The sequence below is a fragment of the Colletotrichum siamense genome (genome assembly GCF_013390195.1).
Source record: "Colletotrichum siamense strain Cg363 chromosome Unknown KSG_Cg363_contig02, whole genome shotgun sequence".
Classification (NCBI taxonomy): Eukaryota; Fungi; Ascomycota; class Sordariomycetes; order Glomerellales; family Glomerellaceae; genus Colletotrichum; species Colletotrichum siamense.
The window spans coordinates 6368458-6391816 of record NW_023501015.1 but is presented as its reverse complement, the minus strand read 5'-3'; the positions used below and the strand labels follow the sequence as shown (position 1 = coordinate 6391816).

The following is a 23359-nucleotide window of genomic DNA, read 5'->3' as shown; positions in this document are numbered from 1 at the left end:
GTCATAAGATAGAGACCCTATCGTGTCCAAAGCAGTACGTCGTTAGGCAATAGGCCTAGAGCCAGCATACCCACGAAGGCAGGAATCGTTGACACAACCATGAGCATGATTGTTTGATAGCGTAAGGGCACAAGTCATGACACTTGCTAAGGCAGATTGGACAGCATACGTCTCCAGAGGAGTGAATCCAATGGAAACAAAAACCACGTTACCAAAAAGACGTGATTTCTCCGTTCAAAAGAAAATTAACGATAACTATAAAGAAGAAGAAGTATGTCTGAGGGTCCATGAAAGTAGTGCAAACTTGGTCTCATATCCAATTTTGCTGTCTTCTTTCCGAACTCGTTTGGTTGCTGACGACTCCAGCAGCGGCCATGCGTTGTGCCTGTTCTGTGAATCAACGGACTTGATTTGGGGCTCCCAAGACACACAGAGAGAAAACGGACATGACTATTGTCCAGGATCCAAGGAAAAAGCTAATAAATCTCCAAGGACCGAAACTGTTAGGGTTCGATTGCGCATGACTTCCATTGCCGTACATAACAAGCTGGGTGATGATGTCCATACCGCATCTGATGAGCCTTGTTAGGACTGCTATGATATTGGCCACAGGCATCTATCCTAGCCTTCCGACAAACAAGTTAATAACGGCACAGATCTCGGCCCGCTTGTACAACGTGCCATCCCAATACTTGTTAAATCCACCCAGAATTGATCCCAAGATTTCCGCTGACGAGTGATGGAAAGCTTGACACCCAAATGTAAAAGCCAGTCTGTTCATGTGCCGTTCCAGCTGGAGTGACGCACGTAGTAAGCAACGATGTCGGAGCAGACCCGGCCGAGACTTAGCACTTCACTATCATAGAGATCGACAATTTGTATGGTGCCGGATAATTGAGAAAAGTGCAACGATAACGGATGAGGTCCGCCCCGACCTTGGCCTATTGTGCCGCAGGAGCGCTGAGAGTCATACGGCAGTCAACAAGGTGCGCCTCCAGGCGGCAAACTGCGAAGAAAAAAGTTAGAAGGGAAGAAAGATTCGCAGAGCTGATAGACGATGGGGTTGTCGTCATCAATGGCAACCAAATTGAAGATGTCGGTCCATGGGATAGCATCAAGGCAAAATGGCAAGATCTGCCGGTCACCAACCTAGGCGATGTCACATTGATGCCTGGTCTTTTCAACTGTCATGTATGTACCTGTCACATCCCGGTTTGTAGTTTGACTAAGTCAATGACCAAGGTACATCTTCAAATGGATCCTAATGAGACTAACACCAGTACCGATGTTGATCTGCCTGACGAGGAGCTTTTGCCGTTGATGCAGAGAAACGGTGAGAAGCTTCTTGATGCTGGAGTGACGACAGCTCGCGACTTGGGGGCCCGAGGAATGACGGCAATCGCAATCCGCGAGATGATCAAGGATGGCACAACGCCAGGCCCAAGACTACAGTGCGCCAACGCCCCCTTGACAGTGGCGGGAGGCCATGCTCACAGCATGGGAGGTGTTTGCGGGGGTATAGCAGGCGTCCGCGCGGAGGTCCGCAAGCGAGTCACTGAAGGGGCAGACGTGATAAAAATCATGGCGACTGGTGGGTTCATGACGGCAGGTATCCGTCGAGGGCTCGTTTCTCCCAGGCTGAGATGGATGCTATTGCCGATGAAGCCAAAAAGGCCGGACTGCCTGTGACAACGCATGCGACTGGTACGGAGGGTATCGAGAGAGCTGCCAACGCACGCTTCAATTCAATAGAGCATTGTGCATAGATATCATCAGACGGCAAGGCTGTGTTCGACAGAACGGTGGCCCGAAAGCTGGTGGAGCATGACATTGCTGTTTGTCCTACGGTAAATTAGAAGTTCTCTCGCACTTAGTGGATGGAAGTAGGACTTACTTTGCTATAGATGAACACGGCATGTACCGAGACGGATTACTTCTGCCCTTGGGACGGTGGAAATGTTGTTCTATCCAATCTTTCGTTACTGCGGGAATCAGGCATCAGGATCATAATTGGGACGGATGCTGGTATCGGATTTTGTCCTTTTGAGCGTTACGCAGATGGGCTTACCGTCTTAGCAGACGCAGGGTATACTCCGCGGGAGATCATCGCTGCAGCAATAACGGTTGCGGCAAAAGAGTGCAATTTAGATACTCAATGTGGTAAGATTGAGCCAGGCTTCGCTGCAGATCTAGCTGCATTCGTAGGGAATCCGTTGGAGGACATCAAGTGCATTGCTAAGCCCTGTTTTGTGATGGCCGCTGGACAAAGACATAACCTGACCCCCATAGCACCGGTGGGTGATACGTCGAATGCCCAGTCGTTAACCTTGCAGGTTCTGAGAAAGGGAACAGGGTTAGTCCAGTAACTCAACCCTTCTATATATAAATTTCAATACACATTGTTCAAGTCTCCGCTAGCTGGGGTTGCACAGGATTCACGTTGTATGAGCTCAATATCTCACAATTCTGGCTGGACAGGTCTTCTAGTAATAGTAGTAAGACAGGCGGACTAATAAAAGATTAAGGGGATAGTAAGCTTGATTTACATCGTTCAGATATTTCTTCCAGTAATACGCGGTAAACTCTATCCTATAGCATTGATGATTCTCGTTTTTTCAGAGTTCCACGGGAGCTGTTGAGGCTTGACTTGACAGAAGAGACAGCACATATAGTAGTAGAATTGCAACTATTCGTGTGCCGTAGTAGCCAAGTGCATACTCGTCTGGTGCGACCAAAATGTATGCACAGCTAAGTATCAGAGGATGTAACTTTCTACTAACTTGTCAGTTTGACCGTTCTACGTTCTAATGTCGACGGCAGCAAACAGTCTTACGGAAGACTCACTAGACGTCCATGGAGTTTGCTAGGTGCCGCATGAAGATTATCTGGGTCCAATCAAAAGCGTAATCTGTCAATATTGGCTGCGGTAAGCTGACACACACGGCCAAGTGCTGTCAAGATTTATGGTAAGCAACTCCTGCAATTTGAAACCGATAGAAAGAGGAGTTTGCTGTAACGAAACCCGACTGCGACTGACATTTGGCTAGTTCATCTTAGTTCCTGTGGCCGAGTCTATTACTAGACGCCATGAATTTTTCTTTTTTGCTCATGCGGATTGGCCCCATTATATTTTGTCGTATTTCCAAGAACTGCAAGAAATGCACATTAATGCAAACATTTTGTGAAAGTCCTCGCACTGTTGGCCCCTTCGCCGCTGCCAATGGATCTGAAGAGGCACTAGGCCCGGAAACTGGCCTGATGTATGCAGGTGGTGTTCTTCGAAGAAGGCTGGGGTAGCGGCACGGGTCGAACCCTATTGGCGTCGGGCGGCTGAACATCAGCAACGGACCCACCATCGGGAGACTGGCAACGCCTGATTAGTGCTTGATCCTGGACGTTACGAGGGCGTTATGTTGACATGAGAAAACGCACTTGCATATCCGCGTGCTGGGCATGCACAACGCGCATCTTGCACCAACAGCTGGTCACCGGTCTGCAAAGAGCACGTTGAACCCACAGTATCCGTCGTCTGTCATTTGTAACGGCCTTCCTGACTTGAACCCATCGGCCCCTCCGACAATCCCCTCTTTTGAAACTTGGGTTTCTTTCTTTTCTCCTGATAATTCTGACGCAGGTTGCATTTTATCCCGCCAAACCTCGCGCCTACAGCTTTGGGTCTCTGCCGACCGAGGTTGCGGACTAATTACATACAAGATGGCGGACTCGTCACAGGCCCCAAGGTCTCCAGAAGCACCTTCAACGGCGAAAGCCCCCTCGCCAAGGGCAGAAGCCACCCCTCCAAAGTCCAAGACTGCTTCGCCAAGATCGGCAGGCTCACCTGAGGCCGAAATCCCAGGGCAAACGACCGAACCTGCGACCCAGCAAGCCGAGATTGAAGTCGACGAAGGTGTAAGTGATGATGTATTGGCTCGTCTGGAGAGTCGATCGATCTTTCTGACTGCGTATCTAGATCGCCGACCGTGATTCCGTTACGGATGAACAGCTGTAAGAAGAGTGTCTTCAACCATTAACTCTGCTGACTCCGCAGGTCAATTTCCGGATATACCACATCCGTCACGTCAAGCGTCTACGACTACCCCACCGAGAATGGGCGACGCTACCACGCTTTCCGCCATGGCAGTAAGTGATGATTCGAGGTCCAATCTTTGGTTGGGAAAGGATTAATGCTGAGACAAGTCAAGCATACTATGGGCCCAACGATGCGGTAACAGCCCACTCAAGCTTTTCCAACCTTTCAAGCATTGAGGACTAACAAAACGAACAGGACGAACTCGACCGCTTAGACTTTAATGCCAGCTTCCTGACCAAGTTGACCCAGAACCATTTGCACCACGCTCCTCTTGAACAAGGCAAAGTGCACCGAATTCTGGACATTGGGACCGGAACTGGTATCTGTTAGTAAATATCTTGTGACGTTACCACCGTCGTTAGCTAACCTCCTGAAGGGGCTATAGAGATTGCGGATCTGTTTCCGGACGCCGAGGTTAGCTGCACACAAGCCTCTAACGACAAATGGAACGACTCTAAATACCTTGCAGGTCATTGGAAACGACTTGAGTCCTGTTCAAAGTGAATGGTACGCGCTTATCATGACATTGACTCTATGACATTAGTGCGTGTGTTGACAGTAGCCAGGGTCCCGCCGAACGTCAAATTCGAGGTCGATGATGTGGAGAGCCCCTGGGTGGCGCCCAAGTACGACTTCATCTACTGCCGATTCATGGCAGGGGCAATCGCGGACTGGCCCAGGCTCGTGAAGAACACTTTCAAGTAGGTAACTGTATTGTGACATCTGCACGGACAACACTAAGCTTGATATAGAAATACCCACCCCGGTGGCTGGGTCGAGTTCCAGGATTGGGATCTTCTCTTCAAGTCTGACGATGGATCCATCACCGACGACCATTACTCCATGAAGATGATCAAGATGTTCATGGACGGCTCTAGGAAGGTAGGCCGCGAGCCGTCACCCGGGCCCCTGCTGGAACCGTTGATGCGAGAGGCTGGGTTCGTGAACATCCACCACAAGCAGATCAAGTGTCCCCTCGGTATGTGGCCAAAGGACCCGTATCTCAGGGACCTCGGGCACATGAACATGATTCAGGCTCTCGATGGGCTGGAGGCCTATAACCTAAGGTTGTATACCGGCGTCTTGGGATGGACTGTGGCGGAGGCGCAGGTCTTGTTCGCGCACGTGCGCAATGAGATTCGGAATAATGCCTTCCATGCTTACATGGTTTAGTGAGTTTGTCTTCTCATTGCAGAGGTTGTTGGCTAACTTTGTACACAGTCATGTGGTTTATGGGCAGGTACCTGAGTCGAAGAAATAATGGAAGGAAAACTCGGCTGGACGTATGGTCAAACTTTGTCCATTTTCTCGCGTACTAAGTGGTTTATAGCAGCCGAAATGACACACACGAACTGGACCAATTATCTCTTGACTCTACGAGTATTGTGCAAGCATCATGGCGAGCACGCTCCTTACAGCAAGATATCGAATGAATTCTGAGGTGGCTGGGCCGTCATTCGGCCGAAGTAGATAGTTGACTGGGCATGAACATCTCAGACGCCCGGGGCAAAGGCTCAATATCGAAGGCTTGTCGTCTTGGCGAAAACGGAACTATCGCTCATTTGGCCCGACATTCGTCACAAGGAAACACCGATCCCGAAGTGATGCTTAAGCTTAGGAATAAAAAACTTCAGGGGTCTCTCTCTGTCAAAAGTCACCTCCACGGACCGTCCCTTGGCCGCGCCGATGGGTAATCCCCGCGGTTGGCTCGAGCTTTTGTCAGCAAGCTGCAGCCTTCATGACTAGGAATTGTTATCGAGTCCGGAACGCTAGCCAGATCTTGCTAGAGCATTAATATGGCGATATTGCAGCTCCACGGTTCCAAGCATCGGGTTTCTCATTTTTCTCTTATTCCCGTTGTTGTGGTTCCTGCCAAGCCATTTAAGAGTGAAGAACCATCCCGTCGGGCCCATGCAGCTTTTTGTGAATCGTGATGGCGGCCACACCGGGACGTCAGATTGGTCAGACCCGTTGGTCGGCAACAGGGCACGGGAAGCAGACTACGTCGGCAGCAACATTCGGGAAAGATGTCAGAGTTGCTTGGCAGGCAGGCGTTGAGAACTTTTGATGGCGATCAGTATAGGGAGGCGGATATCTTATAAATATTGGCCGATGGGCTGTTAGTTGACGCTGCAGAGCCTGCAAGCAGATCACTTCTAACGTACTTTCCTTCAATCACACGCTCACTCATTATGAAGTTCTCTCAAGTAGCTCTTGCACTTCTTCTTCGAGGAGTTCAATCGGGAGCCGTGTGCAATGATGGCAGTAACGCCACTCAGACACCAGACTTACCGATTGTCGACTTGCCTCATGTAAGTTAGAGCATGTGGTAATGGGCTGTTTAACTCGCAGCTACTGACATTAGCCTTCGCTCTAGGAACGACACCAAGCTATCAGCTATGATGTAAGCCTTCTTAGAATTCCGCAACTTGGTCTTGCATTGCAATAACGCTAACCCAAGCGAACCTCACAGGAAACGGCCGGCACCTACAACTTCTCCAACATCCGCTTCGCCGAACCGCCCGTAGGCGACCTCCGATTCCGAGCTCCTGTGCCTGTCAAAGTTTCCAACACCAGTCACGTTGTCAACAATGGTTCCATCGGCGCTATCTGCCCTCAGCCGTTCACTCTCTTCAACGATACGGCGGTGACACAGTGGATCCTCTCCTACATCAGCGGCACGGTGCTCGACCTCGCCGAGTTGCGACAGCAGGCTGCCAACCAGACCGAGCCGCCAGCTGACCCTCGCATCTCGGAAGACTGCTTGTTTCTTGATGTCATCGTGCCGAAGAAGATCTACGACAAACGCGGATCCGGTGCCGAGTCACCGGTGTTGGTCTGGATCTATGGCGGAGGGTACCTAATCGGCGAAAAGACTGGATTAGGGCTGCATGATCCAACTGGCTTGCTACAAGCCAGTGAGGATCTTGGTGATGATGGGTTCATCTTCGTTGCCATGAACTACAGGGTCAGTGCATTTCCCTTCCGTTCTATTGCCATGACGTGCCATCTTTGACATGGTCTTACCCCTGTTGGCATCTTTCTCGGCCCACGTCGCTCTTGCAAGTCCATTTCTTGCTGACATCTACCATCAGCTCGGCGCCTTTGGTTTCTTGGGTGGTCCTACCGTAGAGGCTCAAGGGACGCCTAACGTTGGCCTGTATGACCAAAGGTTGGCTCTAGAATTCGTCAAGGAGAACATCCATCTTTTCGGTGGGTCTCCAGACCGTGTGACGGTGATGGGGGAGAGTGCCGGCGGCGGCTCCATCATTCACCAGTTGACGGCCTTTGGTGGTGACCAAGGACCGGCCCCTTTCCAGCAGATAATCACTCAGTCCACCGGCTTCGTTCCCGCTCGGTCAAGCCAAGCACTCGAGGATGTTGTCGAAACCGTGTTGAGCGTTGCAAATGTCTCTTCGTTCGATGCCCTGCGCAAGTTGCCATCGGACGTCCTCATCGCTGTTAACAACATCGTCACCCGTCAGCTGTACCAAGGTGCCTTTCACCCAGCCGTTGATGGCGTCTTCGTCCCTGAAGAGCCTGCGAGAATGTTGCTTAGCGGCGACTTCGACCACGTTCGCGCGCTGATCGGCACCAACGCCAACGAAGGCATCCTCTTCGGTGACCCCAGAATCAACACCACCGAGGCCTACTCCGAGTACGTGCGCACCCTTGTTGCCGGCATCAGCAACGACAGTGCTACTGCCCTGGAGGAAGAGGTGTATCCTCCCGTTTTCGATGGTTCTCAAGGCTACACCGACAACTTCGAGCGGGCCTACCAGAGCTTTGGGGAGTTTTGCTTCACATGCAACCAACCCTTCACATCGCGTGGTTTGCGCAACGCCACGTACAACTACCAGTTTGCAGCCCCACCCGGTGTCCACGGTCAAGATCTTGGGTTCACTTTCTATCGTGGGGAAGCGATTGACCCAGCTGGAGCTCCCTTCCCACCCACCACAGACGTCGATGTTGCGGCTTCAAGGGTTCTTCAGTCTTGGATTGCCAGCTTTGTCACGAGCGGAGTCCCGACGGCACATAAAGTTATTGGTTTCGAGCCGTACGGTGCTGAGGGCAACCTTCTTGTTCTCGGTGAAGCTAACAACTCTACACATGTTGCGAGGGGCACTGATCCGACGCTCGCCCGGGGCAGATGTGAGTGGTTGGCCAAGCGCATCATTGAGGAGACTCTGCTCGAGGCCAATTGAGCAGAAGCTGTGGAAGTTGTGTAAATAATTCTACGTTTAATTGACGTAACTGAAACTTTTCAAACGCCGAAACATGCCTAGTAGGGCGCCGTAGGCACATGTTTGACAAGAAGAACGAACGTGGGGTTCATCCGAAAGATTGAGCGCTTGGGCCCGAGATCGGAGGGGGCGTCCCCGGGGAGCGCTAAAAACGAGGTACCCGCCGGACCGAAGTGGAGGGCTGCCCCTCCAAAACGTGCCAAACGTCGGAGGCGCAAGGGCGTTATCGATAAGCCGATTGTCGAGTCACTCGCTGCTGCTGCTGCTGTTGCTTTTCTGTTAATCCCGTCGATCCATGCGCGAACCAGCCCAAATTTTACCTCTGCTCTCCTCCTTCAACACCACCTTTGTTTTCCCACGGAGTCGAGTCTGCCCTCCAACTCACCATAATGGCGTTCCGTGCCCCTCTGCGACTTCAATTGGCCAAGTGCCAGCCGCTCCTGGCCGTCTCTTCGCGTTTCAACGCCCGTGCGCTCTCTTCTGCGACCGCCGCCGCCTCCAGCATCCCCGAGAGCATCAGCGTAAGTCGTCGTCCTCCGAGACGGGAGTCATGATGTTTTTGGACTGACAATAATCTACAGAAGGAAGCCTCCGTCCCGAACCCCGATCCCACCGAAGACTCCCCCAGCGCCGCTCTCGTCCGCGAACATGCGCCTTACATGGTGGCCACCTACGCCCGCCCACCCCCGGTGTTCGTGAAGGGCCAGGGCTCTGTCCTCTGGGACGTCGAGAACAGGCAATACCTCGACTTCACCGCTGGTATCGCCGTCAATGCCCTGGGCCACTGCGATCCCGAGATCACAAAGCTCATGACCGAGCAGGTAGGTGATAACTTCGAGCCATAGTTGAGTCATTTTGCGCAAAGTGACTGACACAGCCCGTCACGAACCAGGGTAGCACTCTCATGCACGCCTCCAACCTCTACTACAACCCCTGGACCGGCGCCCTCTCCAAGCTCCTTGTTGAGAAGACCCTCGAGGCCGGCGCCATGCACGACGCCAACTCCGTCTTCGTCTGCAACTCCGGCTCCGAGGCCAACGAGGCCGCCATCAAGTTCGCCCGCAAGGCCGCCAAGGTCTCCAACCCCGGCAGCGACAAGTTCGAGGTCGTCTCCTTCAACAACGCCTTTCACGGCCGCACCATGGGCAGCCTGTCCGCCACCCACAACCCCAAGTACCAGGAGCCCTTCGCCCCGATGCTGCCCGGCTTCAAGCTCGGCAAGTTCAACGACGTCTCGGCCATCAACGCCACCGTCACCGAGAAGACCTGCGGCGTTATCGTCGAGCCGATCCAGGGCGAGGGCGGCGTCACCCCGGCCTCCGACGAGTTCCTCATCGCCCTCGCCAAGCGCTGCCGCGAGGTCGGCGCCGTCCTCATCTACGACGAGATCCAGTGCGGCCTCTCCCGCACCGGCACCTTCTGGGCGCACACCCACCTGCCCAAGGAGGCCCACCCGGACATCATCACCACCGCCAAGGCCCTCGGCAACGGCTTCCCCATCGGCGCCACCGTCGTCAACAAGAACGTCGCCGACAAGATCAAGGTCGGCGACCACGGCACCACCTTCGGCGGCAACCCCCTCGCCTGCCGCCTGGCCCACAACATCGTCTCCCGCCTCGCCGACCCCGCCCTGCAGAAGGGCGTCACCGCCAAGGCTGCCATCTTCAAGACCCGCTTCGACGCCCTCCGCGAGCGCTTCCCCGAGCTCATCCAGGAGGTCCGCGGTCGCGGCCTCATCCTCGGTCTGCAGCTCACCCAGGACCCCACCCCCATCGTCAAGGCCGCCCGCGAGCGCGGTCTGCTCATCATCACCGCCGGCACCAACACCCTCCGCTTCGTGCCCCCTCTGACCATCACCGAGAAGGAGATCCAGCAGGGTCTTGACATTTTGGAGGAGGCTATTGCTGTTACCCGCTCATGAAAGAGGCTCTTTTTATGCGACGAGTCTTTGATTCCCATGTAATTAAAAATCATTTTATGCCGGCGTTCAAAACTTTATGAACATTAGACGTAGATTCCACGTACGCGAGCAGCGAAGCGTTCGTTTTCAAGAGAGGGGAATGAGGAGGGAGCTGGCAGTTGACTAGCACAACAAAGCATGTTAGTGTGTTGTGGTCTCAATAGATTATGTCTCTGAACGAAGACCAGCTCCAAAGGCGCCCGTCCACTTGGAAAGCTATCCCGCGTAGCTAACCTGACTTGGGACGTGAGATTGGTGTGTCAGATCTCGGCTGAATTTGATCAGACCATTACATGTAAACGGTGAGTGGGAGAGGCAATATTTCGGTGGAATCATGCTTTTTGTATTGCGACAGAGCTCTGGGTTATTCAGCCCTTGGTAGCTGAAAGGGCGTTTTGAGACAGTATACATATCTGATAGAGCTAGGGAGAGAAAACAAAGAAGGGTGATGTTCGTTGGAAATATCCCCTCAACTCTTACTGACCAAGCGGATCACACTCCACAAGTAGGAATTGGTTCATGAAATGTCATCCGAAAAGATCGCCATGCCTTTTTTGTAGAAAGGAAGTACTTTGATTAAGCAACTTCAGAGAAAACCAAGAGGTTTACTGATCCTACCTAGGTATTATTATCACCCAGGAGCTAATAGGGTCAATACATCTCTCAGGTACTATTGTGCGATTTACTACTACCAATAAACTTTGGATATACCGACTCGTTACCAAAAAGGGCAAAACATAACATACAGATATGGAAAGCGACGCGGCTGTGGAAAGGGTTCCATCGTCACCAGAAATTAGCATTATCCCTTTTCTCCTTCCCTGGTACCCTGGTACGTAACTGATCCCCTTACTGGACGAAGCACCGTCCGAAGTGCGATTACCTATTGTGTACCCTGTTACGAAATGGGCGGGCTATGAATTTCCTCGACATCCCTATTTCTCCATGATTCTTGTCTACTTATCTAAACAAGCATTACGGCTTGATCAGCAGCAACTACTTGCCCCCCTCTCCATGCACAAGCAATGCAAACGTTAGAAAGCTCCACATGCAGAGAAAGGAGGTAAGAGTTGAGCGCCGATATATGGCCGTCTAGTACCCTCAAAGCCATTGGGTCGGTCATGGTCTTGCTTGCCCTCAAAGCTGTCAGTTTCACCAGCAATAATCGAGCAAGTCCTCCAGGGGTCCCCAGAGTTTGCGGGCCGACGTATTCCCCGTAACTCTTCAAGGACATCTTTCGGAACCAGTTCCAGTCCTGCGATTTCTTGGAGACAATGAGGTCGGCTAGGTTTCGCACAAAATGTTGGCAGTTGTTGTTCAGGAGGTGATAGTCTCCAAAGTTCTTCTCAACTTGCCAGAATGCCTCGTCGACCTGGTCTTTGGTTTTGTCGGTCCACCCGATGAGCACAATGCTCACGAGGCCGCCTTTGATCTGGACGTCAGGTCTGCCTCGAGTTGCAATCACTCTGTCCCGCTGCTCCATATCTGAAGCGTAGTTCGGATACTGGCGGGTGGCGGCTTCGTAGAACCTGCCAAATCCCGACGTGTTTGTCACATCATCGATAGGTTCGACGACGCCCTCGGCTTCGGTTGTCTGTTCATCGGCAGAGGAGTCGAGGCTACCGTCTGATTCTTCGGGGGCAGGCTTGGGGCGTTGCTTTCTCCGCAATTCGTACTTATAGCAGTGGGAGAGAAGTTGCCAGTGTCGTAGTTCGCCCCTGAAGGCCCAAAGCGACAGCCACACAGGTTCGCCGTGGGCAGTGCTCTTCTCTTCTTCCTGTCGACTGGCTGCCTTCGTTTTGAGATGTTCTTGCCATTTTTTCTGGATTGTCTTGAAGGTCTTCTTAGGGTCTGAGGAAGACGGAAAGTCGTATCGGCTAAGGTCGGTCAGGTCCAGTTCTGCGACTGCTTTTCTAGCCTTTCGCGATCGATGAACGTTGCACACGTAAATCAAAAGAGATAGCCAACCAGTGATGACGCCAATGATCAAGGTCGCATTTCTGATCGCTGTTGGGTTCGACATGGCCGGTGTCTCGGTCCCGGATGGGTTGAAGGAAGCTGTCTAAAAGAGACTAGTAACGCGTAAGGAGCCCATGAGAATTTCTTGGGGATTCGAACGAACGAGTATGATGTTTTTCCTGCTGGGGATCTGTTCAGAAAAAGATACGAAAGCTTGCCCTTTTTATATAAGTCACACAAGACGCCTTTGACTCTGGAACATGATGAAAACAGGCCTGATTTGGAATTTGACTTGAACTCATGACAGATAAATCCATTTGAGAATGATGGTGCGTGGGTTATTTTTTCTATAGGCTAGAAGGTGATGTAAGTATGCATATTGACCGTAAAGTCGGTCAGCTTCGGTGATTCTGAGTCCGAGAAGTAAGCCAGGCTCCAAATCGTCGAATGATAAACCGAGAAGTCGCAGTTCTGTTGCAATTAGGCAAATTTCCTTAGGCAGACGTTTTGAAAGTGCAGAAAGTGTCATTCTTGATCCTTGTGGTTGGGCATTGAAGACCCCATGATAGAGATTATTTACGTAACAACTTGACCACGCCGGTAACCCACCCAAAAGAATTAAGAAGGACGCGTCATCTCTTTGAACGCTTGGAAGGCTATCTCATATTTCTACTGGCGTCTCCAGTCTGAAAGTCTGGATATGTAAATATATTCACCCGGTTATTATGGGTGATCCAAACGGGAGCATCGAGATGCCACGATGGGCTCAGGTAGCGGCCCAATCAGATGCCTTGAATATCCAAACGCTAACAAAGTATCGTCAGTCCATCCCGTCCTGCATCTCCATACTACGACAGAACTACGAGGGCAGCGACAGGCTAGATCTTCACGATGATTATACTTCATTGCTACCAGCAGTTTACCGAGACGCACACGAGAACCTCAACAATCCGAGTGTTTCCGAAAACAACATCCTCGCCTGTATTGATAAGGAGCTCAATCTGAAACGTCTAGCCGATGTTCACAATTGGCTTTGGCTTGCCGGCAGACCAATGCCACCGCGACCACTGCATTACCAGGACTTGCTTGGGCGTCAGATACAAGTCACTGAGCAGATGGATATGCATCTTGTTTGGAGCAAGTCGAAAATTTGGATCAAGCCTCTACCGCGGTTCCTCATGGAACCTCGGTTCTGGCAGGACTACCTGTCTTGCAAACCGGGCCCTATCAATGGCACTCATCATATTGATCGACAGCCATGTAGCTGCAGGCTTCGAAGACAGCGAGCTCTCGGCTTCTTCTTTTCTTACGCAGCGCTTGTTTCTTACGAGAGCGATTTCATCATCGCTCGCGACAAGCACCTGGTTCCCATGGAGTTTAATTGGTTGACATGGCGGAGGTTCGTTAAAGAGCTTCTCGACAACGAAAACATCTACCGCGACATTGATCCGCGTTTCCACTACGGCGAGCTGCGCCTGAACCGCCTGAACAAGCTTTACTACCTATGGAAGACGCCATTACGCGCCTACCGATCCTACTGGAACCAGTACGGCTCGTTTTTCGAAGGCAACTTTACATGGATGGCTAGCTCGACCATCTACTTAGTCGTTGTTCTGACTGCTATGCAAGTTGGTCTTGGCACAAGTATGCTCAAGGATAATCACGCTTTTCAAAGAGCATCATATGGGTTCACTGTCTTCTCCATTCTTGGACCTCTGATTATTGCTGCAGGTGTTGTCATGGTGTTTGTTTATTTGTTTATGAACAATTGGGTCGCGACACTCAGGTTCAAACGGATGCGTATGAGGTATATCAAACACCAAGTTGGAAATGAAACGGAGGCCAATGGCTCATTGCCTCCTGTCTAAGCAATGAGAACTCAAAGTCATTGGTTCTCTCGTAAAACGATTGGGGAGCCTGTTATTTGATGCGATATCAATGAAATCATTTATACAAGCGTGGTATTATACCCCTCCCTTGCACTAAAACGTGAACGCGAAATTGCTTGAATCGGGCTTTTTGTTTTCATCAGTCTTGAGAGGCTTTCGACCCATGATGAAATAACTTCGGCGGAAATTGAGCATGAGTCCTCGGCTTCGGATGATGGTGTCTCAATACTTACATGGGCCAGTATGCGTGGACGTCTCTATCGTTGATCTCCTTCCGCACATCGATTAGGAATACGTTCACCTCGTCCTTCTTCCACTTCAGCGCCCGAGTTAAAGGGGCCATAGTGAAGCCATCGAGTCCTTCCATCATGCTTTGATTTTGCCACATCCCAAGCTCCTTGAACTTTGGATCCTTTGGCCAGCTATTAGTGGGCCACTTATGCATATAAATGCACACGTCCTCGAACCCTATCTCAACCATAAGGTCCTTGAGTGGAGGGATACGGATATAAGGGCGCCCGCACTTTTCTGATGCTTCAACGAGAAGATCAGCCCATTTCATCAACGGGCTTTCTGGAGTGAGGGTCCCGTCATCGGAGCGCGGAACGCAGTCAAGCTCCTGAAGTTCCAGATATCCCCCCGGCTCAAGGTTGCTATGCCATGCAAAGTCAGCGTTATGAATGCACTTCGGCCTCGGGAGATAGCAGTATTCTTACTCAAGGCACCGACGTAAGTAAAGACTCCAGTCGGAGATGCTGGAAGTCATTACCCTGCTATGGATGTAGTCGAATGGACGGGAGAACGTCCACTCGTCTTCCACGTCGTCAACCTCAAATCTAACATTTGGCGGTGTACTGCAATCGCATGTTAGTCTTGCAATATCAGTACAGCCACTCCAAGCACCTAGTTACGGCAGTTCTTACTGATCTGGCTGAACCGGAGAAAGATCGTTTCCGTATACCTAAATTGGGGACGACTATCAGACTTCTGCATAGGAAAGGTGACCGAACAACGAGGAACTTTACTCGGGCTTGCGGGTGTTCTTCACCGTAGTTCATGGCCCAAATCCCCGTACCTGTCCCGACATCGAGGACTCGACCGACGTTGGCGTTGGGCTGGCATGGTGGCGCGAGACCAAGCCTGTCATCCAGGGTAAGAAGCCATAAGTGATGTTCTAGATCTACATCACTCACTGATAAGTGAGTTTTCAACCCTAACTGTTAAAGCGACTCACCTTGTCTATCCAGCTCTTTGTCGTCGTTTGGAATATTGTATTCTGGTAAGATATCTGAGCATCATAATCTCAAACCAGTGTAGATTACATACTGCCTTCCTTGTAGTGATGATATGTCCGCCCGTTCTCCTCATGATACGATCGGATTGATGGCCGAAGGCTAATGGTTGAAGATGCGACGCTCTGTGATTGGGTCTATTAACAACAAGGCTCATCCATTCTGTAGCAATCCGCCGAGGAAGCGACAGATGAACGGTAATATTCTTAAGCTTACGCCTTCACATTCCGACCGAGTATCATCTTCAAGCTGTGGTCAATGTCAGATTTAATAACACCGGGCTTCTGGGTAGGGACGCGCGTACATCATCGTCGATAAATACCTGGACTTCAAAATTCTGTGAAAAATGATACATGATGGCGACGGATGGTTGTGGATCTCGAAAAAGATGTCGGCTGCTGGATGAAGATACTGAGGGACAGGAAAGAATTCCAGTTACCCGGGACCTGGTGTGACTGGGACAATTGAAATATCCTACGGGTCGCACATGACCGCCTTTTTCGTTCGGTGCCCCTGCCTCGTCTTGGCTGATGAGTGCATTTGCTTTGCATCTTGCACCAACGTGCATGGAATCCTAGCAGCAGGACCGTTTTTTTGTGGAGGAGATGAGCTCTCTGCGAATAGAAAACGCAAGCAGACAATCGTCTCGCATGTTGCAGATTTGTTACCAGCAGATTTAGGACTAGCTCGCCTGTTGGCGACATGTTACCCTGCGTTGGGACAAGAAGCCGAGCGGCACGGATGGGGGAGCAAACTCCCGGTGGGGAGTCTACGGATAGTGATTGTTTGCCCATGCAGTCCACACCCCTCAACACCCATGAGAACCAAGCAATGGCTTGTCAGCCGGCCCTATGGTGTATGGATTTCTGGACAGCTTTGCAGTGATTCAGCTACTTGGAACCAAGGGGTAGACGATCACTGAAAAGTTGACAGAGCCTCGTCATGCTGTTTCAGCGATAGCACCGCCGCATCTAGCCAAGCAGGATGGAAAGCGAACATGCACTCAAAACCCCCCGTGTAAATGCCACCGATGCAACGCGTATTGTTACAATCGCAATCTTCGCTTCACAATCTCTTGCTGTAGTGTTGTTTCGAATTATCCAGTCGCGATATTCACCGAGTGAATTGGAGGAACTCCTAGAAAAACAATAAAGCCAACGACGGCTTCTAAACATTCCCGTTGGCGATCGAAACCCTGAGGGCCTTACTGGCATATACTGCAGTTATCTCAAAAGCTAGAAGTCTAGTGCTGATCTACTATTCAAGAGGCGACATGTACGGCAATCAAGCCTTTCTGAAATTTCCACAGGAGACGACAATCTCCTCTACTTCTCCTCCTTCAGCGGCTTCCGGCCGACGATGAAGTAACTAGATTTGTTAGCACGATCTAAATTTCGGATGTATTCTCAAGCAAAACTTACATTGGCCAGTAGGCGTGAATGTTTCTGTCGTTGATGACCTTTCGAACGTCGATGAGGAAGACGCTGACTTCCGCAGGTGACCAGTCATGGGCACGCGTCAGAGGGGCTAGAGTGAACCCGTCCAGCCCACTGAGCATGTTTTCCCTCTGCCACATCCCAAGCTCCTTGAAATGGACGTCTCTTGGCCAGGAGTTCGAAGGCCATTTATAGGTGCTCATAGTAACGTCCTCAAAGCCAGCCTCAATCATAGCCTTCCTTAAGGTGGAAATTTCTAAGTAAGGGCGGCCAAATTTGACCGAAGCGCCATACAATAGGTCCGCCCACTTCATCAATGGACTGTCCTTTGTAAGGGTTCCATCGTCACATGAAGGGAAGAGATCGAGCTCCTGAAGCTCGAGATAGCCGCCGGGTTGAAGATTGCTGCCCGATCACAAGTCAGTTATTTCCATAAACGCCGCATTCGAACAATTTGAGTGATCCTCTTACTCGTAGCACTTCTTCAGGTATTGAGGCCAGTCCGCAACACTTGATGTCATCACTCGGCTGTGGATGTAGTCAAATGGTCGCGAATATGTCCACTCATCCTCGATATCATCCACCTCAAACCTCACGTTGGGCGGGACGCTACATAAGAGAGGTTAGCAATGTGTCAAAATAGGGTTTTCGATGCCCCGATCGAGACCACTCACTCGCTGGGCTGAATAGGTGAAAGATCGTTCCCAAGAACCTGCTTATTGTTAGATCTCGCGGAATGGATTGTCTGTGAGAGACCGCATGTGAGAGTGATGGAAGATACCTCAGATTCTGGGTGCTCGTCCGCGAAGTTGATAGCCCATATTCCAGTGCCTGTGCCTATGTCCAGGACTCGGCCGACCTTGGCATCCTTATCACATGGAGGGGCGAGACCAAGCTTATCGTCCAACGTCAGAAGCCACAAGGCATGAACCATGTCTGGAAACTGGGTCAGTCAGATGAACTGAGCAGATAGGGGAGATTTCTACCTTCTCTGTCATTTTCCCTCTCGTCATTGGGCAAGTGGTATTCTGAGGAATTAGAAAAGACTTTCGCGCAGGCTTGTCAACACATACTGCCTTCCTTATATCGATGATATGTGCGTCCATTCTCCACAAGGTAGTCTACGACGGATTCTCGAAGACTAGTCGTTGATGAGGCGGTGACCTGGTGGTCACATTAAGCTGGAGAGTCACTTTTCAGTGCCACATATGGAGCTTACGCTTTCAATATCAGAATGGCTATCATCCTGCTGCAATATTTCGTTAAACCGAAAAAGAACAATAAGGGATTGCAACTGCAAGAAGATCGCCTATTACCTGCTCATCAGCAGCAACCTGGATTTCAAAGTCGTTCGGAGGGCTGGCCATGATTATTGATGTTTCAATGGAACCGCGCACAAGGACTGGCTCTGGTAGAAAAGAGAGGAAACAGCACAAGAAAACGGAACGGCAGACGCGGGGCAAATAATGCGGTTTTTGTACGACTCGGGCCCCCTCTTCTTGGCCGACCTTTTCTCTGCACCAACGTGCATAAACATCCATGTTACGCGGCGAGTTTTGTGGACATGAAGAACTACGCACGAATGAGAAAACAGAAAATTGGGGCAGGTGCGACGGTGCATGTTTATCATAACCACTGCCTGTCAAGATATGTTTGTCAATTATGACATGATCACCGAGAAGGGTAAATGCTTCACAAGCGAGCGCAGGGGTCATGATCCCGACTCGTTCCCGCGGTTTAATCCGCGGAAGGTACTTATGCAACAATTACTCCGAGTTTGCCAGTGGCACAATTCTTCTGCCAAGTCATTTGAGATATGGACTTTTATCGGGCTTGGTACAAATGCAGCTGGGTACAGACAAGTGATCATGATGAATCTCAAGCAGCCGCTGGCGTCTCCTCCTTTTGTGGCTTGCGGCCGACGATAGCGTATCTAGTCAAATGTTCAAAACACAAGTCTTCCAGGTGTCATGTGGGAGTGAGACTCACTGAGGCCAGTATGCATGAATGCTTCGATCCTTGAGGTCCTTACGCACATCAATGAGGAAGACGTCGACCTCTGCTGGCATCCAATCCAGAGCGCGCGTCAAGGGGGCCATCGTGTAGCCTTCCAGGCCCATCATTGTGTTTTCGTAGTTCCACAGGCCAATCTCCCTGTATCTCGGGTCCTTAGGCCACCCATTAGTTGGCCACTTATAGACGTGCATTGTGACATCCTCAAATCCTGCTTCAATCATGAGCTGCTTCAAACTTGGGATCTCCATGTAGGGCCGTCCAAGCTTGATTGACGCCTCCAGAAGGAGGTTAGCCCATTTCATAAGGGCATGCGCGGGATTGAGGGTGTCGTCGTCGGAACGAGGAATGATGTCGGTTTCTTTCAATTCGAGGTAACCCCCAGGCTCCAGATTACTTCATAGCCACCTTCGTTAGCTCCTTTACATGATCAAATCGGGAAAATATGATATCGATATTGATGAAGGTGAACGTAGAATGACTTACTCGAAACAACGTCTCAAGAACACGGGCCAGTCGCTGAGACTGGAAGTCATGAGCCGGCTGTGGATATACTCAAATGGACGAGAGTATGTCCACTCGTCTTCAATGTCATCAACTTCAAACTTGACGTTGGGTGGTACTCTGTGAAGAATGGTCAGCACTCTCTCAATCTTAACTATGAATGTTTCCTCACAGGGTTGGCTGTACGGCGGATAGGTCGTTCCCATAAACCTGCGATGCAAAGTTAGTCCTGTATCCATGAGTCTTCAAGGATCATTAAGATGCGCCGTTGAATAGGTACTGACGTCGGCTTCCGGATGTTCGTCTCCAAAGTCAATAGCCCAGATACCTGTGCCAGTGCCGACATCAAGTACTCGACCAACAGTCGCATTCTTTTCGCAGGGCGGGGCGACGCCGAGTTTGTCGTCAAGAGTGATCAGCCACAGCTGATGGTTTGAATCTGGTTGGAATTTTGAGTTAGCATCAAATTAGGTCCACATCGTGAGTTATGGTGTTTAAGCTCACCAAGTCTGTCGTTTTCCTGGTCGTCGTTTGGGAGATTGTATTCTGGAGGATCTCGTCAGAAACCACGCTGATTGTTCATGCACGAGGAGCCACTTACTGCCTTCTTTGTAACGATGGTAGGATCGGCCGTTCTCAATGCGATAATCGATTATGGAGTCACGAAGACTGGTTCTCGAGGAGGCAATACTCTGGGTGGTTGATAGTTAGCAACACGTCAGTAGTTGCGCTTGGCCCTCGGGACAAAGCTTACACTTCCGATTTCTGAGCGGGGATCATCCTGCAATTGTTAGACGTTAAAAGACAAAGTTCCAGGTTTCAAGCTTACCCCGTCATCAGCAGCGAGCTCAACTTCGTGGTTGTCTTGAGATTGAGACATGGTGATTAGCCCTTCAATGCGAATGCGTTACTTGGACTAGAAGAAACCCGACAACAAAAAGAAAAACAAAAGAAAAGTCGAAGGACAAAGAAAGAAACTTGAGGGGTATTTGTGATTGTCACTTGCATGTCGGAGCCGGTTGCATCGTCCGGCCCCCTCGTCTTGGCCGGTATCCATCGCGGACAATTCAGGCTGTGATGAACATGCGGGCGTCCCAACAGCCCCCTGCTGTCACTTCTATTCGCACGCACACAGTTCTCATCTCCACAGTGTAGCCGCGGAACCCGGATGTGCATGCACGTTGGTGCAGAATGTGCTGTTGTGGTCACATTCTTACCGAGGATAGGAAATGCACCTCAATCAAGCGCAAGGGTCCTATTTTTGGCCTGCAAAACGCAGGTCTTCACCACACAGTTTCGATACCGCTAGAAAGTTGATGGGATATATCTTCATTAGGCCCGATACCGATTCAACGCTAATACTACGCGGCCATGGATTGTCGGACATCAAAAAACATTTCTTTTTTTTTGGTTTTGTTACCCAGTTTACTAGTGTTCTAGAAAGAGAATTTTTTTTTTTTTTTTTTTTTTTTTTTTAATAATAAGCTTCAAGGCATCAACAGATATGCTGCCTGCATTTGGCCTCATCTCTCAAGGTCACAGAGAATCAAAAAACATCTCTTGGCGGCGCAATAGGCGGCTACAAATCGGGAAACATTCTTAGACCGGGACCCTGGCCTTGCAGCGCATTTATTGCAGCAAAGAAATTTTTCACAAAGCATAATCGCCGGAAGCAGATGAAAAATCCCATGAAGGGGTGTATTATGCGCTAGATGGTAGAGGGCGGGCGTCTTCATGTTACACTTGGTTGATCACAAGCCGAATCCGTTATTCGGTGGAGTTGTAATCTTACATAGGATGCTGTTCATTCAAGCTGCAAGGAGAAATTTCATCGACAGGCTTTTGATCAAAGAACAGAACCTTGTCACCGCCAGCTCGATAGCGGCATTTGACGTTGTCGCAATCATTTGCTACTTGAAATAAAGCATGCTGTCGGCAGCTAATTTTCCAATGTCCTCCAATTTCGAACAGCATACCACAACGTCAACTGCGTATCCCGATACTTTATAGCATCCAGCTTTCCATCACGAAGTTCCGATTTCGGTTGCAACATTTGCTCAAATGATAGATCAGTACCGCAAGCCTACTCAGAGACCAACAATCGCACAATGTCCTCGCCAGCCCACCGTATACTCACCGCTGAGCGGGTGGACTTCGAAATACGTGATGGGTTTTTTGTTGCTTCGACAGCGCCAGGGCCAGCAGGTCATGATGCTGTTGCTAGGACAGAACCGATGCGTCAATCCCTGCCCATTTCCGAAAGATCAGATTCCCCTCCGATGCGAGCACAGGTGGATTATGGATTGTTCGACGAACGGCATGAAGCCCTTCATGTCGGAAGCTACGTTGGAAACCGCACCGACGAGCTTTTTGCCCACCTTGCCAAGATATTTCTCATTGGCGTCATCCAAAACCGCAGCATTGCCGACTTTATGTTCTTCTGCTCTGACGACATGCGGATGATTGTCAATTTGGATGGCACCCGTGGAAGATTCCGCACCCCCGTGGAGATCATCGGCTTCTTCCACAACTTCAAACAAAAAACTCGATACACAAACATCACATACGACCGGGGCCGCGTGTTCTGCAATGTGGATATTACAGACGATGATCATGAGTGGACCGATGGACACATTCGCAAGATAGTTGTGATTTTGGACATCTCTCGGAATCTAATCAACAGAGCCGAACTGAAAGATGTGAATGACAGAGTTGGCCCGGAGGGTTGGGAACCGGTTGGTATTGTACGCGGTACCAGTACGGTTGTCTGAGGGCTTCAAGGCGAGGGCAGTGGAAAGCCGTCAAGAACCCGGACGGTCAAGTACGTGGCGAGAGTGTTTGGCATCATTATTTCGAAGGTTTCGTTTGAGGATCTGGTGTTGAGAGCTAGCCAAGGATGCCTTCTCGGTTGTCATTGTCTATTCATCAATTTTTAAATGTTTGACACTCGGCGGATGTGTTACCAGCCGAGGCCAAACAATGGCTTCAGGCACGATAGAAGATTTCATTATTCACATTCACGGCAGCAATAACCAGAAAATCTCCTTTTCCCGAGCTCGTGATCTAGCTTGGGCCACTTCGAGGCCCGCGATATCTCTCATATCAGAATTGTGTCTTGATAATCTTCGGTCAGCCGCGTCGTTCGGCTTAGAAAAACAGGTGTCCAACGCTCCAGGCTAAAACGCACGTCAAGAGGATCCAGGCACAAAAGGACCGTTGGAAACATGGGCAGAAAAGTTAACGTGATATCAACCGAAAGGTGGGCCAAACTTAAGCTCCCGTGCCCCGTGGCGTCGATGCGGGGGCCGATCTTCCGGATGTTTCCCTTGGCAGCGCGAATCCCGCAAGCTTCTTTCAACGCAATCCCGTTTGCAGCCGTCATTGGGGTGACGACACATTCCACAATGGCTGCACCTCAGGATCGTCGTGCAACGGTTTCTTTGTTGACAAGTTGCCAAAAAGAACGGCAACGTCTCTCTTGGGGATAACCTCAACGTTGTGTCTCGACTAGCTCGCACAGAAAGCAAGGCAATGACTCTCCCAACTCAAACTCCCTCGGCGACTCCCCGGTGTCATCTGGCTGTCACCGCGAGTCAACTCCCTTCCCAATCGCCTCCAACCTAATCGCACTTCCTCCCTGACAACATGCCGAGCCAGCGTCTCGGTACCGACGTGAGATTTCAATCTACCCCTTTAGTCATCGCCGCACGCATCTTCCCCTCACCAGACTCCGGACAAGTCCATCCCTACAACATTCGTCACACCGCCCGAAGAAAACTCGAGATGATGTTAAGCACACTCAGCGGGCCTCCAAAAATCCGACGGCGCACGCCATACGTACATGGCCTCCCGCGCCCAGCTGCCGAGAGCCAAGAGGCATGATGCACGTCAACCTTCGCACCGTCGGGAATTCCGAACGTTGCGAAGTAAGCGCAATCAACACCAACCTTGGGTCGGACTCGAGACGACATG

General features: G+C 50.7%; 9 protein-coding genes across 9 annotated transcripts; 5 read left to right on the top strand and 4 right to left on the bottom strand.

Annotated features, from left to right (window-relative positions):
* Positions 1 to 3714: 3714 nt before the first annotated feature.
* Positions 3715 to 5351, top strand: CGCS363_v003666 (Secondary metabolism regulator LAE1; the record flags this gene model as incomplete). The annotated part of the gene is made up of 10 exons (XM_036635515.1): positions 3715 to 3909; positions 3971 to 4005; positions 4049 to 4140; positions 4203 to 4225; positions 4286 to 4415; positions 4467 to 4504; positions 4560 to 4597; positions 4657 to 4791; positions 4843 to 5262; positions 5312 to 5351. The coding sequence occupies 10 exons, from the start codon at positions 3715 to 3717 to the stop codon at positions 5349 to 5351; spliced, it is 1146 nt and encodes a 381-aa protein (XP_036499937.1).
* A 931-nt stretch (positions 5352 to 6282) lies between these two features.
* On the top strand, positions 6283 to 8295 carry patB-4 (Carboxylesterase patB; the record flags this gene model as incomplete). The annotated part of the gene is made up of 4 exons (XM_036635514.1): positions 6283 to 6402; positions 6468 to 6494; positions 6564 to 7058; positions 7186 to 8295. 4 exons carry the CDS (start codon positions 6283 to 6285, stop codon positions 8293 to 8295), a joined length of 1752 nt encoding a protein of 583 aa, XP_036499938.1.
* A 428-nt stretch (positions 8296 to 8723) lies between these two features.
* CGCS363_v003664 (Acetylornithine aminotransferase) lies at positions 8724 to 10255 on the top strand (the record flags this gene model as incomplete). Its single annotated transcript, XM_036635513.1, has 3 exons — positions 8724 to 8855; positions 8916 to 9155; positions 9212 to 10255. 3 exons carry the CDS (start codon positions 8724 to 8726, stop codon positions 10253 to 10255), a joined length of 1416 nt encoding a protein of 471 aa, XP_036499939.1.
* Positions 10256 to 11258: 1003 nt separating this feature from the next.
* On the bottom strand, positions 11259 to 12317 carry CGCS363_v003663 (uncharacterized protein; the record flags this gene model as incomplete). The annotated part of the gene is made up of 1 exon (XM_036635512.1): positions 11259 to 12317. The coding sequence occupies one exon, from the start codon at positions 12315 to 12317 to the stop codon at positions 11259 to 11261; it is 1059 nt and encodes a 352-aa protein (XP_036499932.1).
* Positions 12318 to 13005: 688 nt separating this feature from the next.
* CGCS363_v003662 (uncharacterized protein) lies at positions 13006 to 14121 on the top strand (the record flags this gene model as incomplete). Its single annotated transcript, XM_036635511.1, has 2 exons — positions 13006 to 13023; positions 13078 to 14121. 2 exons carry the CDS (start codon positions 13006 to 13008, stop codon positions 14119 to 14121), a joined length of 1062 nt encoding a protein of 353 aa, XP_036499933.1.
* Positions 14122 to 14371: 250 nt separating this feature from the next.
* CGCS363_v003661 (Secondary metabolism regulator LAE1) lies at positions 14372 to 15789 on the bottom strand (the record flags this gene model as incomplete). The annotated part of the gene is made up of 8 exons (XM_036635510.1): positions 14372 to 14795; positions 14859 to 14996; positions 15066 to 15103; positions 15168 to 15322; positions 15377 to 15418; positions 15469 to 15559; positions 15651 to 15683; positions 15739 to 15789. The coding sequence occupies 8 exons, from the start codon at positions 15787 to 15789 to the stop codon at positions 14372 to 14374; spliced, it is 972 nt and encodes a 323-aa protein (XP_036499934.1).
* Positions 15790 to 16759: 970 nt separating this feature from the next.
* CGCS363_v003660 (Secondary metabolism regulator LAE1) lies at positions 16760 to 18237 on the bottom strand (the record flags this gene model as incomplete). Its single annotated transcript, XM_036635509.1, has 8 exons — positions 16760 to 16802; positions 16856 to 17275; positions 17342 to 17479; positions 17545 to 17582; positions 17652 to 17806; positions 17944 to 18034; positions 18090 to 18119; positions 18187 to 18237. The coding sequence occupies 8 exons, from the start codon at positions 18235 to 18237 to the stop codon at positions 16760 to 16762; spliced, it is 966 nt and encodes a 321-aa protein (XP_036499935.1).
* A 511-nt stretch (positions 18238 to 18748) lies between these two features.
* CGCS363_v003659 (Secondary metabolism regulator LAE1) lies at positions 18749 to 20267 on the bottom strand (the record flags this gene model as incomplete). The annotated part of the gene is made up of 9 exons (XM_036635508.1): positions 18749 to 18803; positions 18860 to 19279; positions 19370 to 19507; positions 19560 to 19597; positions 19672 to 19826; positions 19892 to 19933; positions 19989 to 20079; positions 20142 to 20168; positions 20217 to 20267. The coding sequence occupies 9 exons, from the start codon at positions 20265 to 20267 to the stop codon at positions 18749 to 18751; spliced, it is 1017 nt and encodes a 338-aa protein (XP_036499072.1).
* A 1228-nt stretch (positions 20268 to 21495) lies between these two features.
* CGCS363_v003658 (uncharacterized protein) lies at positions 21496 to 22158 on the top strand (the record flags this gene model as incomplete). Its single annotated transcript, XM_036635507.1, has 1 exon — positions 21496 to 22158. One exon carries the CDS (start codon positions 21496 to 21498, stop codon positions 22156 to 22158), a length of 663 nt encoding a protein of 220 aa, XP_036499071.1.
* Between the last annotated feature and the right edge of the window lie 1201 nt (positions 22159 to 23359).